This window comes from Podarcis gaigeae, assembly GCF_964106915.1.
Source record: "Podarcis gaigeae genome assembly, chromosome: 1".
Lineage (NCBI taxonomy): Eukaryota > Metazoa > Chordata > Lepidosauria > Squamata > Lacertidae > Podarcis > Podarcis gaigeae.
In genome coordinates, this window is record NC_139678.1 from 69,838,928 (window position 1) to 69,858,522 (window position 19,595).

Genomic DNA, 19,595 nt, shown 5'->3' on the forward strand with positions numbered 1-19,595 from the left:
GTAGACACCCTCATCACATACTATGGCCATACTACTTAGTGCAGTTTCATGTACACTCCATGCCTCTCTGCTTCTTGCCTCCTCCACATCTGCACCCACACTCCTCAATCTGACCACTGCATTTTCAGCCTTAAGTACTATGATCCAGAGCATGCATTCATGATCCAATTCCAGCAACTGCAGCAGATTTAAATCCACATTTGGGGGGAATCCACAGATACCTGTTTTCAATAGCAGGTGTCAAATTATCTGTGCTCCTCACACATGACGTACTCATCCAGGAAGTCCACCCTCCTAATTTGAGAAATATTCTCAGACAGCAGCAGACTTTGGTACACAAAGTCCAGCCTAGAAAGAAACCCAAAAGTTTCCTAGCACCTTATCAATGAACTAATTTATAACAATGATAGTTTTTGTACACAACAACCTTCCTCATCAGATAATGACATAGACAGAGCTGGTGTTGGAGACAAAAAACTGCACAGATATACATGGCTTTGGAGTTAGCAGAAGAAACTGCACCACTCCATCATGCTAACAAGCTGAAATTAATGATATTATATTCAAGTCAAAGGCTAAAACAAATTGAACAATACTCATCTCGAAAAAATGGAATGTACTACAGACTTTCTATTTTGTGTGCCTATGTAAGACAAGGAAGCTAACATTTCTTTGGGGGAGAAAGTTGAAGAAAACAGCATTCTCTAAAAGAGTATGTAAATCATGTAGATATCTAGTGTGAAAAATTCTCTATACTGCACTGTGTTATTCTCTTCTCAAAGGGAAATAAATCAAAGCTATTATCTTTGTAGTTTTATCGGGAATAAAGAAGGCAGACTGCTGACCTTTTTTATCCTCTGAACTTCAACAAAATTGTTTAACATTTATTTACAAGTCTGTCATATGATAAAGACAATACCTTCAATGAAGCTTCACTCAAAGACCAAGGGTGATATAGCTTATAGTTTAACGCAACAATGATGCAAACAGAAAATTAAATGCTGAAAGGTACAAACTTGATAAGAAGTTTTTTAAAGGGCTTTTTTTAGGTGAACTTGGGAACTTATGCTCAAGGAAAAGTGCAGCTATAATGAAAATCAAGTGCTAAGCATAAACTACAGTTGTCTAGTTTAGCTCCCCAGAAGGGGAGTGAAAGGCGGGATATCAAATCCAAACTCCACTTCTTCTTCTTCTTCTTCTTCTTCTTCTTCTTCTTCTTCTTCTTCTTCTTCTTCTTCTTCTTCTTCTTCTTCACCTGAAGCACCACTTTAGCTAATGGGGCCTCCTGCTGCCGCCGTGCTGCTGGAGCACGATTTCTGTTCTCATCCTGAAGCAAAGTTCTTAACCCGAGGAACTATTTCTGGGTTAGCAGAGTCTGTAACCTGAAGCATATGTAACCCGAGGTACCACTGTATGTGGTTTTCAGGGATGGGGTTAACAAAAGCGAGATTGCCACCTCTCCTATTTTATTTCGTGATTATTATTATTGATATTATCATCAGTAGGGTTCTATAAAGTCCTTCATCTTAAGATTGTGGGAAGTTTACAGGATTAAAAACAGCATTACAAACCATTTTTTAAATTTTTTTTTAAAAAAAGCAATAATAAAGTAACATTGGTTTGTACAACCCGCTAAGCCAAACCTTGTCCTAGCTCAGCATGGCAGAGGAGCAAAAAAGGACCAGAGATGGGCAAAGTGGCTGCAAGCTCTTCTCCAGAAGTCTGTATGCTTGTGCAGCCTCACAAAGATAGTGTTTGCCAAGTGGTGCAAAGCAGGTAAGTGATTTAAGAGCAGCAGAATTGGATAAAATAAAGACAATAAGTAAAAGTCTTTTTTTTGGGTAAAACAACAACAACCAGGGAGAATAAAAGACCTGGCACAAAAAAGATAGCATAATATGTGGCAGGTGAGTATTTCTGGGAGAGGAGTACCACAACCAAAAGTGCCCTCTCTCTAGTTTCCACCTGCCTTACTTGCATCAGTGGGATGTTCAAAGAAGAGCATTGGCAGGTGACCTAAGTGTACAGTCTGTATTTGGTTTCTGTATTAGATTTTAAGAGCTGTTGAGTTTCTGAGAAATTATTTTTGTGAATCACATAACAGTAGCAGTGTTTGCTTTGATAGCAAGCAGGTTTTTCTTGATACTTTTTTTCTTTGTTCACTGGAGTGCATTATTCCTATACCTATGTTTTAGGAGTAGCAGGTTCAAGATACGTGAAGGTGGGGATTTGTATCTTACGCCAGATGAAATGAAAATCTACTTGGGCAATAGCTCCTCTATTATCTTACTTCAACAGATAAAGCAAACACTATAAATCAGCATTTTATTACTAAGGCAAGATACAAAAGATGGCTTTAACAGTCCTGCACAGAGGGAGTAGATAAGAAGCATTTGTCCTTTCATTAGTGTATGTAATACCATATTTGAATTAATATTCAACACAATAAAAAGTGAACAAAAATTGGCGACAACTGATGGTGGTGAACAGCCATGCTGAATTATATGATTTTAATAATTTGTGGCAATCTTTCCTTTTCTTATGTAATTATTTTTTTGGAAAGTAAAAGGCTACAGCCTTACAGCAACGTATAAGAGATTTTAATAGAGATTGAATAGAGAATGCAGTGTAGTGGATTTGAACAGGGAACATACTTTCCATACAGCGTGTACTGGCATCTCTCTGGAATATATAAAATAGATATGTGAAATATACCTCACAGATGTAGGCTGCAATCCTTACTCCCTGATGGGAGGGAGTTAAGGTGGTGTGTAGAGTTTTTTCCACTGGCTTTTGTCCCAGCTCCACCGAAGTGGGCAGAAAGCTACTGCTGGTGGTTCTTATTCTGATGGTAGACAGCTGAAAGGATGGAAACAGATTAGTTTGTTTTGAGGTGGGGTGGCAGAGGCTGCGTCCCATGGATCGTCCCCGCAAAGGCCCAATCCTTAAGCCTCTCAGTTTTGTCAACCAGGAGCTGGTATAACAAAAGAAAGAAAGAAAGAAAGAAAGAAAGAAAGAAAGAAAGAAAGAAAGAAAGAAAGGCTTCCAATGCAACAGAGGACCACACTTTCGCGCCTCCCTGGCCCCTTGTTAGTATAGTATCTAACTTTGTGGAGTTAATTAAATAGGCAGGGTGCCTTTATATATAACATTTACCATGGGAAAGGGCAGTATTAAACGTACTTCACTTTTTATTTATTTATTGAGTGGGCATGTATGGGGTAAAGCAATTCTTTAAGTAAAGTTGTCCAAAACTTCTTTACAATAAGAACTTCACGATGTTATCAGCATAATCTGTGAAAACCAATCTATGAGACCAATATGATGGTCATATTTTTAAGTAAATTATCATGTTCTATGATGTACTTACCACACACAGAGAGCATCCAATTAGTCCAGTTAAGCATATTTGTTTTCACTTGTTTTTCTTTATATCTTCTATGATGCTATCCATTACAGCCGTCTACTTTAATGTATGGTGAATATATGTTGGTAATTAAGCAAGCATTTTTGTTAAAAAAAGAAGATAACATGGAAAAAATATATTTGAAAAATTATTAAATAATTTATTTTAAAGCATTACAATATTTTAGATAAACTGTATTACTGGTAGCTACACTCAGTAATATGGATAATACTAAATATCTGATGAAGCCACCTCATGTGTTTTATTTTTCTCATTGGCTAATAATGTTTTCTTAGTTCCAGCTGTGTTGTATGTCTGTGTATGAGATTAGTGTTCATAGCAGTATGAAGCATTGGTTAGCGGCTTGACTAGTTAAATAATTACCTTTACTTGTACAGACTTGGCCCTTGTTGTCCTTGACAATAGGATGCTCTCATGTGCAATTAAACATTAATTTGCCCCCACTCTCCTTGGGTCTCTACTTATGGATTTTTTCCACTTCCAGTTATGCCCCACTGATTATAAAACCTTGCTTTCCAGCCGCTGAAAACCTGATTAGACTTGTGCTGCTCTGATATAAGGTGGATCCCCTCCCCCGGTATACTTTCTAGGCTTACTATTTTGGAGCAGCAAGTATAAATAGCAAGTAAAATATTCATTCATTCCTTTTTTAAATATAGGGAATGGGAACATTTTGAAGTTACAGTGGTGTTTCGTGCAACCAATCAAATGTGAGTGTATCAGGTAAGAATTATTATTTTTTGTTAATAATCAATTTCATTTTTAAATGCTAGGTTTGTAGAAACGCACAATAGGTTTCTCTTTTAGAAAAAACACATCCATGCATCTAAACGTATTTCTTATGCTGCGGTGCTATACACCCATCACAAAGCAGCAGAGTTCTACCACGTACCACTCATAGTAGTTACTGAAATGTGATAAAAGACAGTATTTACCACACTGCATGTCTACAGTATACATTGCACTGCAATGTTGCACACTCACTAACTCGTCACATTTAGGCTAAGCAATTACTTAGTCAGTCCAGATAATAAGTAGGCAGAAGTAAGAAAGATGAATAGCTACCATGAAGCTATGTAGTAGTTGGGGAGATAATATTTTTTGGCTGGCAGGTATTAATGGGCCAGTCATGTATCACTGAAGAACAAGAAGGCGATGACTACAGTGCTTCTTTCAGGTTTAATATCAGTCAGTTCAAAGGATCAGATATTAGGTGACCAGAATGGAGTGTAAGTCAGTCAGATAAGCAAGGAACATCTAGGCTGTAATGTTACTATAGCAAGAGTTAGACTGCACATCATTCCCTCTCAGTGGGGAAGATGTTTCTTACACTGTTCTCTGTTGTTAGACTCTAGTGCACTAACTCCGTAAAGCAGTCCAGACTTGTTTTTATGGAAGCAGTAGTTTGCTGACCTACATGGGGATTTCTCTGGAGTTGGTGATATGACAGCTATGTCTGGAAGAGAAGCAGAAGGCCTTGGAGGGTAGTCATACTATGTGGCAGGGTAGCCCCAAATACTGATGGAGTGTCTTTTTTTGGTAAAAAAATAGTAATTCTTATCTTTGTTTAGGTGTAGGTTGTGACTTCTCTTGAAAGTATGTTTTGTAGGATCTAGTGACTGCCTCATTTCATACATGTTATAGACAGTTGTGGACCTGTGAAAATAGGTTATGTAGGCAGTAAGCTTCATATGTATGGCAGGTTGCAGAATTCCCTTGTCTTTATATTTCTGTCCTGTCATCAGTCATTCTACCAGAAACAAAATCATTTATTTACTTTGCTTTAAATTTTGCCCTGCTGAAGGAGGCAAGGTGTTGATATCAAGTACGGAACACTATCGGTAGACCCATGCCCCTTGGAGGACTCAACAGCAGAAACATAAACTGACCCAGAGAGGATGGAGAAGAATAAACAAATGCATAAAATAAAAACTTCCCACAAATACATTCATAGAACAATATCAGAGTTATAATTCATATTTTTAAAACGATGCTGTGCACTGTTGAAAAAAAATCCAATCATAACTGGCAAGAAATCTGCTTTTTTGAGATTAGAAAAGGAATTTTCTTGTCAAGTGTCTTACAACAAAGGACAGATTTTTTAAAAAAAAACTTTGAGGAAATGACATGGTGATGTCCTTTCAAATGAGGAAATGAATCCTCTTCCTGTGAAAATGAAATCCTCCACATATCTCAGTTGCCTTTTAAGCCTTTCAACCTGTCAATGAAATTGTGTAATCAAATAATAGCATGCCTGAAGCTTATAGCCTTTTCTTGAGAAGTAGTATCATCAAACGATGCGCTCTATTGATTTTAATCACACTGAACCAGATTTTTTAAACTTAGAGTAACAGTATTGGCTTCAGTAGGATTACTCCAGAATTTATATCATATAAGCACAGAATTCTGTTCATTTAAGAAAAATATTATCCACTATAAGGTACTGGAACATCACTAGGTGAAAGAAAATATGGTTGGATTTTCTTTTTTTGGAAGCTATTCAAATAGTATTTCCCTCTGACCACTTGCTAAAATTGTCAGATATTTGCCTCCATTTTGTGATGAGTATTCAAGGTCATTGCAGTGCTCAAATGTACATGCTGCTTTACTTTTTCTTCCTAATCAGCCTGAGTTCTTGTTCACTTTTTCATTTTTTATCCATCATATATTGTACTTCAACACTGCTATGCTAAAAGTGCATTTTCTTCTTTCTTTTTAGTTTATTAAAGGTATTTTCCAGTTAATCCTAACACTTCTGAGCACATCCACTGGTTCCCGAACATGTTCAACCACTAAAACTTGCATGCTCTTTACAGTTTTATTATTTATTTATTTTGGGGATTTATATATGTACTGCCTTTCAAAACATAAAATCTTTCCAACTACCATAAAAACATCATTCAATACATCAATACTATAATTAAAAGAGGAGTATAAAGCAGTTTGATAATTATCCTTTGAGCAGGAAACTGTTTCAAATTCTGCTAAATTTTGCTTTGCAGGAGCTTAAATGAAAGAGTATTAACAGTATGTTTTATTGACTTTGCTTTTCCATTAATTTTTCACTTTATAAATGGAGCTATTAAGTTCTTACTTCGCTATAGAACGTTTCAGTTTGTCAGGATTTTGTAGGTGGTATGAAACGAACTAATACCATAAACACAACGATTTCACCCCCTCTCTTCCCCCTTCATGGCCCCTAAATCTGTTCTGTGGTTTTTCCCTACCCTCTAGATCAAATTTGAGGAGGATGTGGGGTTCTCATGTGCAGGGAGGAGGGAGTTCTGGTGTGTAAGTGGGAATTTTTATGTTGAAGGAAAAATCTAGTTGGATATTGCCCTGTAAACTGTATTCTGAAAAGCCTTCCCCCAGCTCTCCAGAACAGATTTGTGCCAGTGTGTAGGAACTACAGGGAACAGCGGGATTCAGCAGCCTCTAACTCAGTGGCTGTCACTGCCCCAGAAGATCAAGCACCTATTGTTCATATTCATTGCAAACCTTCAAAGTATTTGATGTGGAAAACAGACTTAAGATCTTGCAAATCATTTTCTGGTTTTCTCACTTGACCCAAATATGCTGCCAGAGATGTTTCCCCCCTTTATGGATCCTCTTTCCAAGGTACCTCCAGAATTTCAGTACCTTCCCTGTCCCTCCCCAGTCTGCATCATCCTGATCCCAATCCGAACCTCCAAATTCCACACACAAGGTAAGCTCTTTGCAGGAAACATGGCTAAGGTTGTGCAAATTTATACAAGGTCCATGTTTTGCTATTCAAAAAAATCTTTTGGTTTCTTCCTACAGAGTCTGTATTGCCATGGTGCAAAATTTGATTTTATTGGGAAGAAAACTTCACAGTGACCTTCAGCAGAGTATCTAGAATAATAACTCAGTGAGTTGATACACTTTGGCAGTACAAAAATTAAAATAAAATAGTAGCAGGGAAGCATTTACCTCATGTATATTTGCTTTGAGATGCAACTAGGCATATATAATGTGGTTAAGCAAATGTAACCTATTTCCATTTAGACAATTTTGACAGTGATTGATTTTGATCTATAATGGCATGGCTGAAATATTGATAAACTTGAGTTAGCACCTTCAAATGTTTGAATGTGACACATCACAAAGTACATAGGTGAGATGGCAGACCCAGTTGTGCTTATTGCTTGTGAATGTACTCTTAGAAACATAAAAGGATAATACTAGAATCATAGAATTGTAGAGTTGGAAGTAATAAAAGTTTTGTGTTTGTTAAGCAGAGATGAAATGTTTGGATACAGTTACATAGTATTATTTTGTTTTTTGTTTAATTATCTAGCTATTGTTTTTAGACTTTAATAACATGGCACCATTGCACATGAGCTTCCTATAGCATTCTGGTCAAAATGTAAAAGGTTTGGTCAAAATGTAAAGGGTCTGGTCAAAATGTAAAGGACTTTACACACCTTTTGCTTTGATTACTACAAGCTTTGGTCTGTCCAGAAGGGATTATAATTATTTATCCTGCATTTGTTTAGTTACCGCAACTTCTGTTCTTCTTTGATATTTTAGGAATGCTTTAAAATGTACTCTGGCTCTCTGCATAAAAAGAGATTAGGAAGCTAGCTATAAATTTGATATGCTTGGCTAACACAAAAAGCGTACAAGAGATTCTTTAGGTTAATTATTCTTCAGTATCCATGTGGTGGGTAAATCACACTTGCACTTTGCATGGTTGACCATTAAGCTCATTGATATGCCCTGTAGAAGTCAGGGATGGCTGACTGCATTGTTGGGGACCATGCCATTCTCCTAATCACCTGATGGTAGGAAGTAACTAGCAACCAACTTTCTCATGAGTAGTCAAGCTCCATAATAAAGTATGTGCAGTGCAATACTTAGAGTATCACAATTATAGAACCCATGTGCTCAAGGTTTGGCCAGGACATTACATACAAAATCCAAAAGAGAGGGTATGTGTGGAGTCACTATTTCTTGGGAATGGAATCTATTTTCCTTTTCCTTATAGCTGAAACTGTAGACCAACCTTTCATGACACCATGATTAGAATTTGGTTGGGCTGTAGAGGGTGCTGTAAAATGATTTGCTCCCGGGCTTGCCAGTTGGTCTTTCCTGTCATATATTTAAAGTCAAAATTTAAAACCCTTTTCATATACTCTGGTAGCAAACATTGGAACAAGCACAGCTCATTAATTTTTAGAGATGAGCAAAACCAGGACCCATGTTAGACCCACTGCCAACATGTGAGATGCTGGGCCCACCTGATTCCTGGCATGCCCATGGCAGTAGCCAACAAGGCTGAGAGGGAAGCTTTGACTGGAGCTCTGGACTGCATGCCCAAACTCACCATTCTGCTATATTAATTATGCTGCCCTGGTGTGCTTCTGGCATGGAATCCAGAGCTCCAAGTGGCAATGGGGACTAAAGGGGGCAGCTCAGCAATGACACAGATCAGAGCTATCTTGATTATGTTTGTATTGGCCCCAGCCTACACATTTCACAGTTGAAGTGGCATAGGATGGCTGTGCCACCACCATCGTAGATAAGTTGGCAGGTAGCCATCTCGGAGGTGGAGTAGACATATCTCAGAAGTTGTTGGATCTGGGGGAATATACCCAGTGAGGAATATAAAGAACATTAGAGAGCAAAGGCTTTAAGGGGTGATGGAATTGTTTTAAGGTCTGACACACACACTGGCTTAAATTAAGTATTCTTCTTTTAAGGATCAAGCAATAAGATAGGATCCAAAGGCTTATCTAGTCCAACATCCTTCCAAATACCTGAAGCCCTGTCAATTCATTCAAGCTAGCCGAATACACATTTACCTCTCTAGCATAATAGGTTTTGTTTTATGTTTTCAATTTTTATTCTACAATTGAGAATATGCACAGGGAAGAATTCAGTGTTGTGCTTTTACAAATGTTCTATCAGCACAAGCACTGAACAACCCCTCCTCTCTCCTCTATGAATGTTTCTGGGGGTTTTCCCATTCCCACTGAGCCAATTTGGGGTGCAAGTGCAGGAGGCAAGACAGGAGGGAAAACCTTGTTATGCTAGGGGAAGTCCAGTTAGTTGAATCCAGCCCAGAATGATAAAGTAACTAATAACAAACAACAGAACATTCTAGCATGCTTTTTCTGTATGGTTGGGGTTTTTGTGGGGGGGGGGGGGTGTCTTTTAGTTTATGAACAGTAGGCAGATTACTTCGTCTGTAGACTTCAGTGGTTTCTTTCTATCCATTCTTACTCCAGCTCCCTTCCATGACAGTGCTACCTATTTCAACATGGTCCTCACTTTTTGAGGTAAGATTTTAGGTTGTACATAATATTCCTTCTAATATTACATCATAAAAAATGTAGCATTATATATTCCCCTTTTGTAAGCTGAAATCATCAAGGTAAATAATTTCCCCTGCTTAAAAAAGCTAAAGGACCCTGACAGTTAAGTCCAGTCGTGAACGACTCTGGGGTTGTGGCGCTCATCTCGCTTTACTGGCTGAGGGAGCCGACGTTTGTCTGCAGACAGTTTTTCCAGGTCATGTGGTCAGCATGACTAAGCTGCTTCTGGTGAAACCAGAGCAGCGCACAGAAACGCCGTTTAAAAATGTGTGTATGTGTGTGTGTTCACACATACGTGTGTATAGAGAGATCGAGAGAGATCAGAGGTCTGTATTACAGTACTGTTATTGCTTGAAGCCATTGCTAGTCATAACACATTTTAATACCACCAGTTCACTAACTGTGACCTTCCAATTCCTTTTCTCAGCTTTTTGTTTTGCTTCCTTCAACAGTGGACACTGAGGTGCCAATCTTTGTGCTATTGTTTAATTTGCACAGCAGGATCTACACGACCAAACAGATGGCTGATCTCAGTCAGGAAAATACAACTGCAAAATGTACAGAGTGTTGCACATCATTTGAACCAAGCAATGTTGTGCTTTTTTGCCCCCGTTGCAATAATGGCACCATGAGCCCTGAACAAGCTGTAGTAGAGACCTCAGATTCACCAACTACTTCAGTGAGTGAATGTTCGGATCCCGAAGACACCTTGTCAAAGAAACAAACATCTTATTTAGCAAATGTAAGGATACTAACTTCAAAGATTTTATTTTCTTCCTGTTCCACCATCCTTCCACCACCCCAGTGTATGTTCAGATAACTTTCCCTTTTGTGAAATGCCTTTGTGAAATCTGGCCAGTGATAGTAACGTCAGGCAAAATAGGAAAATGTCAGGATTCAAACCTATAAAGCACTCCCCTCCAGAAAAGCTGCTTACCCACTCAGCCACAGAAACAGGCAGAAGACATGGAGCATTTGCCACCCTCCAGGTGACCATGTACAATTCCAACCATATGTGGCAGGACCAAATAGGACACATAAGAAACTCTAGCCCTATGAAACAGTAGAAGTCTTGCCTGGAGAAAGTCCTAGGCTTATACTCAGACACGGATAGGAAGCTTAAGCTTGTGCAGACACACCTGACAAAGTGCTGACCAAGCCATTTGGGTGCTGGATGGGCAAATTACTTGTTTAATAGTGGACCTCTGCTCCATCTTCCTGTGCTGTTTTTCTTGGCTGGTTAGCTCTGCTAAGTTATTGATCGTATATGTCTTGTTCCTCCCCCTGCCAGTTGATGGACTCCTTTACAGTGGCAGCAGTACCTGTTTCACTTGTGGGTTCCGAGAGGCTGCCCGCTTTGAATGGAGGGCTCACTGAACTTAAATCCTAGTAGTAGAAAAAGCATTGGCACCCCTCCCTGTTAAGACTCTCATCCTGAAGTGAGATTGAACTAGGATGGGAGAAGAGATCCCTATCCGCTAACTCTCAGTAACAAAGAAATGGCAGCTGTATAAAATCTTTTTATTGAACGGCATGGCAGATGGAATAGCGTCTGAAACAAAGGCGGGCGGGATTGCCAGTCTTTTGTCCCAGCAGGGGTTCGTTGCCATTGAAAACTGCATAACAGCAGGCAGAAGAGTTGCAGGTGTTATGCTCACCGTGGCTTCTTCTACATGTTGGAAATGCCTTTACCTGTTTAAGCAGCTGCCTGCCTGTTATCTTGCAAAGGTGCAGGAGCCTGTCTGGTAGCTCCACAGAGGAAAACCTAGAAGTGTTCTGGTGACCGCTAAGGATGAGTGGGCTATCCAGAACTTGCCCTAGACCAGCGGTTCTCAACCTGTGGGTCCCCAGATGTTGTTGGACTACAACTCCTAAATCCCTGAGCTCTGGGCTTGCTAGCTAGGGGTGATGGGAATTGTAGTTCAACAACATCTGGGGACCCACAGATTGAGAAAGGCTGCCTTAGACTGACTTATTCTCTGATCCCTCCCACACCCTGCTCAGGCCAATTTGAGGGCGTTAGAAAAAGCATCCACTATTCCCAGAAGCCCTTTCTGCCGGTCCCCTGCCTCTGAAACGCAAGCTCCCTAACCTTCGCTTTTAAAACATAATAGGCATGTCGCTTTGAGCAGTGACAGCAGAGAGATGAAACAAGTCCCCCTTGCAACAACTGGGGTGACATCATGAGATCAGTTTCAGCTGATGTTGAGAATGTAGAAATGTTGAATCATTTGATTTTCTTTGAAATAATAGCTCAGATTTAATCTCACAATTTTCAAAAGTTACAATAATTGTGTGGAGAAATTAAGCAGAAGTGGTGATTGACCTAAATTTCTATTATTCCCCTGATTCTTTTTATAGAAAATATGTACAAAGGACATTTTCTTTTGTTTTCAGTCCAGTGCTGTGTACTGCATTTATTTGAGAACACAAGTATTTGAAACTTGTAGAGCACAAATCTTTAAAAGCTTTTGTTGCAAAAAAATCCCCTGAAATAAATATACATTCAAAACAAATGGGATGGGAAAGCACTTAAGATTGAAACTCCAGAGGATTACCCATAATTTGGTCAATTAACACAAATTGGCCACCTTAAAGTAGTGCTCTTAAAAAGCGGGATGCAGACTTTGAACAATCTCAGATAAACTTTGTTTGAACATACCACGAGTGATTTGCATCTGATATAAAAAGATAATATTATAACCTATGATTATACTCTTTATGTCATATAGTATAATCAAAAAGAATTACTTCATTTTACTATTGGCAATTGTGAGTTTTACATCTCGGATGGTCAGTAGAATGCATAGGATGTTTTGAAAAGCATGACCATTAACATTAAAATTGCCATATATAAAATCCATTATTGTTATAGATTTCTTTACTTTTTTAGTGTAAGATGGATATTATATTAGCACAAATAGTTTTAGCATCATTTTGTTCTCTTAGTTATACATTTACTTGTCTTTTTTCCAACATCAGCTACTTCATTAATTTAGTATCTAATTGATTAACTTAATGCAAGCACTTAATACAGTGTCATTTTCTGTTAGCGTATCCCAGTTGGCTGATTCACACAAAAATAATAATCTTTTACTCTGCTTGATAAAAAAAAAAAAGTATTAGGCATTAGGAATTTTTTTAAAACCCTAGTAATTCTAGATTCTTTATTCAGGCTGTCCAACGCCAGTAGCATTTACAGCTGTAAATACAAATACATTTCCATTACTGTTAATTTAGTGGAATTCCTTATATATATTGTCCAGTATCAGTTTAAAAAGGATTTTTTAAAAGCAGCCATTAGGCTCTTCTGCTTGGTTGGCTTATATAGGTGCAGAGTGAATCAGATTGCCCTATTTTATTTTAACACGGTCCCTCCCAACTCTACAATTCTATGTTTCTATTAGAATATGAATATATGAACCTGCTTTATGAAAAAAAGTTTTATTGTGCATTGACTTGGCTATTTCTGGTTTGAGGGTGCCATACTGCTATATAAATATTTTGGAATAAAAAAAACAAAAATTGAATTGGATCATTAGTTCATCTAGCTCAGTACTGTCTCTTTACTGTGATTCTCCAGGACTCCAGTAGCTTCTCCAGGACTCAGATTGAGTTTCTCACCAGTCTTGAGACTTGTATTGAATATGGGGTCTTGGATTGACTAGAAGTACATAGAATATAGGAAACTGACTTTTAACAAGCCAGACCTTCAGTCCATCTAGCTCAATATTCTTGACACTGGCTAGCAATGCCTCTCTGGGTTTCAGGCAGGGACTCTTCCCAGCCCTCCCTAAAAACACCAGGGATGGAACCTGGAACCTTTTACATGAAAAGCGTATGCTCCACCACTGAGCCATGGACCTTCCCCTGCGAAGCATGTGCATCACCCTTAGGGAATGAACCCTTTTCGGACCATAGCTGGTGTGTTATCAGCTATCAATGCAGGATGGTGCTGTTCAGGGTGGCTTTCTGTCTTTCAGCTGGTGGTACATGGGGGTAACTGCTCACCTGCTGCCTAGACATACTAGCCCTCTTGAGGAAAACAAGGAAATAGGCTTATTGGGAGACATGCTGCAGAATCTGGATTCTGTGAGTGAGACTTGCTTTTCAGCAAGCATTTCCTAGAACTGAAGTTGAACATAAAAAAGCAATGCAAGTTTAAATTACATTGGAACTCCTTGTCGAAATAGATCAAATGCATCATAAAGGAAAAAGGAATACATATTTTTATATACTCCAACACAGGGGTAGTCAATGTGGTGACTTCCAAGTGCTACTGGACTTCAATTCCCACTATCCATTACAATTGGCCATACTGGATGGGGCTGAAGTGAGTTGGACTTCAACAACAACTACTACATTGGCTGCCTCCTGCTCCATCATACATTTTGATTGTTTTGCGATCTGTTGTTTTGAAATCTAATAAGTTCACCTTTTCTAGGCCTCGTCCCACTTCATATATTTTCTCGTTTTCTTGTAATAACTTACATATAACTTACTGCATGTGCCGGAAGGTACATAAAATAGCACATAGCCTTTTAAAACAATGGTTTGTATTTTAATTTCATGCTTCTCTTTTTATGTCCCTAAAGATGCCAAAGTCAGAACTAACAGACTCTCAGAGGAAAATGCTCATTACCACCCCAGGCATTCGTGGCAGTAATACAGATTTCAAAGTTCCTCACACACGAATAGAAGATGCAGCAGCAATTCAGGTTTGTAGCTGTGCATTCCTCCAGACTTTTGGTACAATTTTTAATTAGAAGATGGCAAAAATAGCTGTGTAAATAGCTGCGTTGGTCCATGGGTGGGAGAGTGGTAATGCCTGTATAAGGACCATCCTCACTGACATAATATCATAGAATCACAAAACTGCAGATTGGGATTCAAAGGGTCATCAAGTCCAACCCTCTGTAATGCAGCAATCCCAATGTCAAAAGCAAGCTTTCAAGTTCCTCAGCACTCTTCATCAGGCTGGATGTCAGAGACTGGGCAGAGGAGGAATGGTGGAGCCCGCCTCCCCAGCCAGACCCTTCCAGAGAAGGAGGAATTACAACAGGGGTTTGAGGGACGTCACAGCTCAGAGGCAGATGAGGGGAAAAGCTGGGAAATAATGTGACAGGAGGAGGAAGAGGAAGAGGAGCCACCAGGGGAGTGACAGCCGACAGACTCAGTGTCTTTAGGAAGCATTCCAGACCCCCCCGAACCCTGCGGGCATTGAAAGTAGGAGAGCAGAGAGCTCAGAGACAGAAGGCATCTCAGCCACCATAGTGATGATGCATAATGGGAGAGGCGGAGAGGGTGGGGTTTCACTTGGAACAACACCATTACTCCAAGAGGCTGCATTTCTAAGCTGCTCTCTGTGACTATTGAATAAAAGCATTGGTAAGAACTTTCCTTATCCATTCCTGACAACCTACCATGGGCGGTTGGATCTGACTCCTGACACTGTATATTCAACAAAGCAAGATGTAGGGGGGCAATAAAAATGGTCATTTATTATTGTTAATGTAATATAATATTCTTTCAAGCTGCTTCTTCTTTTGCATTTTTATATCTATCAGAACAGTTTTGCTGTTATGTTACGGTGACATCCTTAGGTTGCTTGACCAAAAGATCTAAAGCAACCTGGTGAACACAATGGAACTAAAAAGGGCTGGAGTGGACACAGCTACAATATACAAATGGATTAATGGGATGACAAGTAGTTTACGTGGTGTTAAACCCATTTTTCAAACAATAAATCATTAGCAAAATTATGTACTTTGTAGATACAGCACTTTTCTAGTTGGGATTCTATGAACTTAAGAAGAGCCCTGCTGCCTTGGATCAAAGGCCAGTCTAGTCCAGTACCCTGTTCCCACAGTGGCCAATCAGATGCCTATGGGAAGCCTGCAAGCAGGTCATGAGTGGAATAATGCCCTGCTACTTGTGTTCCCTAGCAAATGCTATTCAGAAGCAGAATGTCTCTGATACTGGAGATAATATATATTGATAATAATGACTATTAGCCATTGATAGCAATAACAACAGCAGCTTGTAAAGTACTTGCGGTTTTCTAAATATTGAACATACATGAAAGGAAAGGCAGCCCATACATGCAGGCTGACAATCTAATAGACACGATACAAATGGAAAAAAGAAATGGGGAAGGGAAAAGGAAAGCAAGTATTAGAGCAGCTGCTCTTTCGTCAGCCAATAGATGGGGCCAGGTCGACATTCCCTCACCAAAAAGATTTCCTTTTCCTTGAGAAGTTGCTACTGCTGCTTGATCGTTTTGAATGCCCTCATGTGCAACTTTTCCAGTTCTACAATATCCTTTGCAACCTGTGGTGGCCAAAACTGTGCCCTGTAATCCAGGTGCAGCCACGCCATATATTGGTATAAAGTATTATGATATGGGCAGGTTAGTTTTTTATTCTTTCCTAATGATCCCCTGGCATGCAATTTGCCATTTTACAGCAGCTGCACACTAGGCTGATATTTTCATTGAGCTATCCACTACACACCCAATATCCCTTTCCTGATCAGTCACCATCAGCATGTATGTAAAGTTAGGATTCTTTCGCCCCACTGTATAAAATGGAAGACCCGTGTATTTTCCCAAAAGCATCCTAGAACATTTGTTTTGCGAGTGCCTTCTTTTTCAAGTGTAAAGCACACTCCATTGCTGTCAGCCCACTGCCCCTGTCATCACAATCTGGTTTTTTGATGTCCTGCAAAACTCAATGTTCCTCGGTAATAAGGATTTGAATATTTAGTGAAATTCATCAGTCTTGAGGATGTTTTTCTCATATATATTTGACTATTGACATAACTTAGGGGCCCATCCACACTTTCACTTTACCTGTGCCTAGAAAGCACAGGTGAACCTATGCCTAGAAAGTCTGAGCGGTTTTGCCCTTGTCCCACAGATTTCCCTGAGAAAACCTGCTCTTTACCAATGAATCACAGCAAATGTCAATCCGCAGAAAGCCCAGCTGGCGTTTGGTCCAGTTCAGCAGTAAAGATTGGGTTTCCCTGGGGGAAAGTGGTGGGGCAAGACCAAGTCTGGATGAGTCCTTACTGAGCGTTCCTCTGTAACATTCGACTTGCTAATTTTATTCTTCTTATTCTTCTTCTTATTACTGCAGCAAATTTATTCATTTGGAAGGAAATTAGGACAAGGCAGCTTTGGTGTGGTGATTGAAGTAACAGACAAAGAAACAGGCATGAAGTGGGCAATCAAGAAAGTGAACCGGGAAAAGGTAGGCTTTAATTGTATTGGCGTATGAGTTTTTATTTTTCAGACAGTGATAATATTATTATAAATTAATTACCACAATACATTTATGTGCCCCAAATTCACATTGCAAATGGAGAATATATTGATTTTTGCGCTGTCATCAGTTTTCTTCAACTTTCATTTCTCAGAAAACATGAGATATTATATCATGAACAACTCTGAGACCTATGGATAAAGGGTGATAGACAAGTATAATAATAATAATAATAATAATAATAATAATAATAATAATAATAATAATGCTATCATTTTCAAACAAATGGTTCAAATGAAATAAGTGGTTTCGAACTGGCTAATATGTGCTGAATATTTTAGTTCCAGGAATCGTATTTGGATAAATAATTGCAGAATCAATTTTGTAATTATTGAGTTACGTAGTGCATGATCCTATCCTGCACCGGTTCATCACCCAACCACAGAGGGAATGCTATTGGGCACAAGAGACTCCTGTTTCTACCCTCCTCTTTCCTTTTTGGTGAGAAGGCTGTGGCATATCACTAGTCCATTGGGGGAATGGAAAGCTTGCACATTCCTTACATATTTCAATTCAGCCTGCTGTCTCTACTTGTTGGCATTTCAAGCCTGAGCAGAGGATCAAGGCTGCATGGGGATATTTAGTTATGTATGTATTTGGAGCACTTTTAGCCCACACCTCAACATACAGTTCCAGGGTGAGCGAAGTCCAATTAAAAACAAAATAATACTAGTTCTAATATATTTAAAAGAGCAGGTAAAAACTACATATCCATTAAAATACCATACATAAAAAGGCTGGTGAGTCTGGTGGGATTTTATTGAAAACCTTAAAAAAAAAGAAAAATTATATTGGTCTCTTCCACAAGTCTCAAAAAAATTAGGACAAGTAACATCTAATGGAGTAATATAGAGCCTTTTATTCTTGGTACTCCTTGTGCCTCTGATGGTTTCAGATGGTTTATAGGCTTATTTTTCTGTGTATCTTGCAACTCATGCGTGTCATACCTCTTGCTCTCTCTTTACTTACCTGTCTGTATCTTATTGCAAAAATCGGGATAGTTTTATCATTCCTCTTATGAATGTAACAACCCATGCCTACCTTGGCTTGGTTTAGTTTTTTATGTGTTTGTCTCATGAAGTTCTGGTAGGGGTGTTGGACAGGACTAAGGCTATGGAACCTGACTTTGAAGCTGCCGCAAGAAATGTGTTTCTCTCACTCTTAAAGGCGGGGAGTTCTGCAGTAAAACTACTTGAAAGGGAAGTGAGCATCCTAAAAACAGTAAACCATGAGCACATAATACATCTTGAACAGGTGTTTGAGACTCCCAAGGTAAGACATTATCAATAGAAATCCTATAATGCAGTTAACCCAAAAGTGCAAACCATGTGTGGAGATGACAGATGGTTGTGTTAGAATTGTGTTGCCATTCAGTTCCTATAAAGTGGAAATGGGGCTTTATAGAGGGGGAGAGGGTGCTGAAGCTCCCAAGCCACCCAGTGGTGCTCTGATATAGTCACACTAGGAGTAAAAGACCTTTGAAGAAGCTGTTTATCAGGGAAGTGAGCGGTGCAAAGGGTCCTTAGCGCCTGCCTCCCACTTCTACATTTTGCACCTTGAATGACTCTTCTTTGAAAATCACTTATAACCAATATCACTTTATATCTTCAGTTTTTGAATGTTGTAACATTTAAGAATACAGTTGTACCTTGGGTCCCGAACGCCTTGCAAGTCAAACGTTTTGGCTCCCGAACGCCGCAAACCCAGAAGTGAGTGTTCCGGTTTGCAAACATTCTTTGGAAGCCGAACGTCCGACAGGGCTTCCACGGCTTCCGATTGGCTGCAGGAGCTTTCTGCAGCCAATCAGAAGCCACACCTTGGTTTTAGAAGTCGAATGGACTTCTGGAACAGATTCCATTTGTCCTCCGAGGTACCACTATAGTTGGCTGTTCAAAAATATGAAGAATATTAATTCTTCAATCTTTGTAAAACAAAAATGTTTTTTCTATTTTTAACTAAATATTTGAGGCATTTAGATTGAAAATATATATTAATACATTCATATTATACACATACACACACACATTTATATTGTTTATTTCTTAATGTTAGCGTGTGTACCTTGTATTGGAGCTATGTGAGGATGGAGAACTTAGAGAGATTCTACAAAGAAAAGGTCAATTTACAGAGAATGAGACACGGCACATCATTCAGAGTCTTGCCTCAGCAATAGCATATCTTCACAAAAGAGGTAATGTGATGATTATTACGTTCTTATAGATTATTATATCTCATCATCACAATTTTGTATCTCTTACTTGTTTCATAGTATAATTGTGGCCCTATCAACTGAAAAGCAACATTCTTTTAACACACACATTTTTGGTTGCTCATTTACTAGTTAAAATGCCATTACTTTCTGCTATTTTTTTCTAATTATTTTTCTTCATTCATTACAGCAGTAACTTTTTTCAGGAAATAAGTGCAGAATGCAGCTGCTAGAATGTTGTCTGCAGCGAGGCATTATGAACATATAGGATATATAGATGTCTAAAATACTTACTTTTT

The 19,595-nt window shown here is 38.9% G+C and overlaps 1 protein-coding gene across 29 annotated transcripts in view; it reads left to right on the forward strand.

Annotated features, from left to right (window-relative positions):
* Positions 1–19,595, forward strand: part of STK33 (serine/threonine kinase 33) — a 59,281-nt gene that overhangs the window by 11,371 nt on the left and 28,315 nt on the right. For 3 of the 29 annotated variants that reach the window (XM_083710031.1, XM_083710020.1, XM_083710047.1), the window contains exons 2-9: positions 4,087–4,150; positions 7,229–7,316; positions 9,679–9,729; positions 10,193–10,507; positions 14,361–14,483; positions 16,902–17,015; positions 18,255–18,359; positions 19,140–19,278. In XM_083710031.1, the coding sequence (XP_083566157.1) occupies positions 9,688–9,729; positions 10,193–10,507; positions 14,361–14,483; positions 16,902–17,015; positions 18,255–18,359; positions 19,140–19,278 (838 nt within the window). In that variant the 5' untranslated portion in view covers positions 4,087–4,150; positions 7,229–7,316; positions 9,679–9,687. Of the gene's footprint in view, positions 1–1,754; positions 1,777–4,086; positions 4,151–7,045; positions 7,134–7,228; positions 7,317–9,678; positions 9,730–10,192; positions 10,508–14,360; positions 14,484–16,901; positions 17,016–18,254; positions 18,360–19,139; positions 19,279–19,595 lie in introns of those variants that run through there. The other 26 variants (XM_083710022.1, XM_083710021.1, XM_083710027.1 and 23 more) reach the window with 17 other exon arrangements.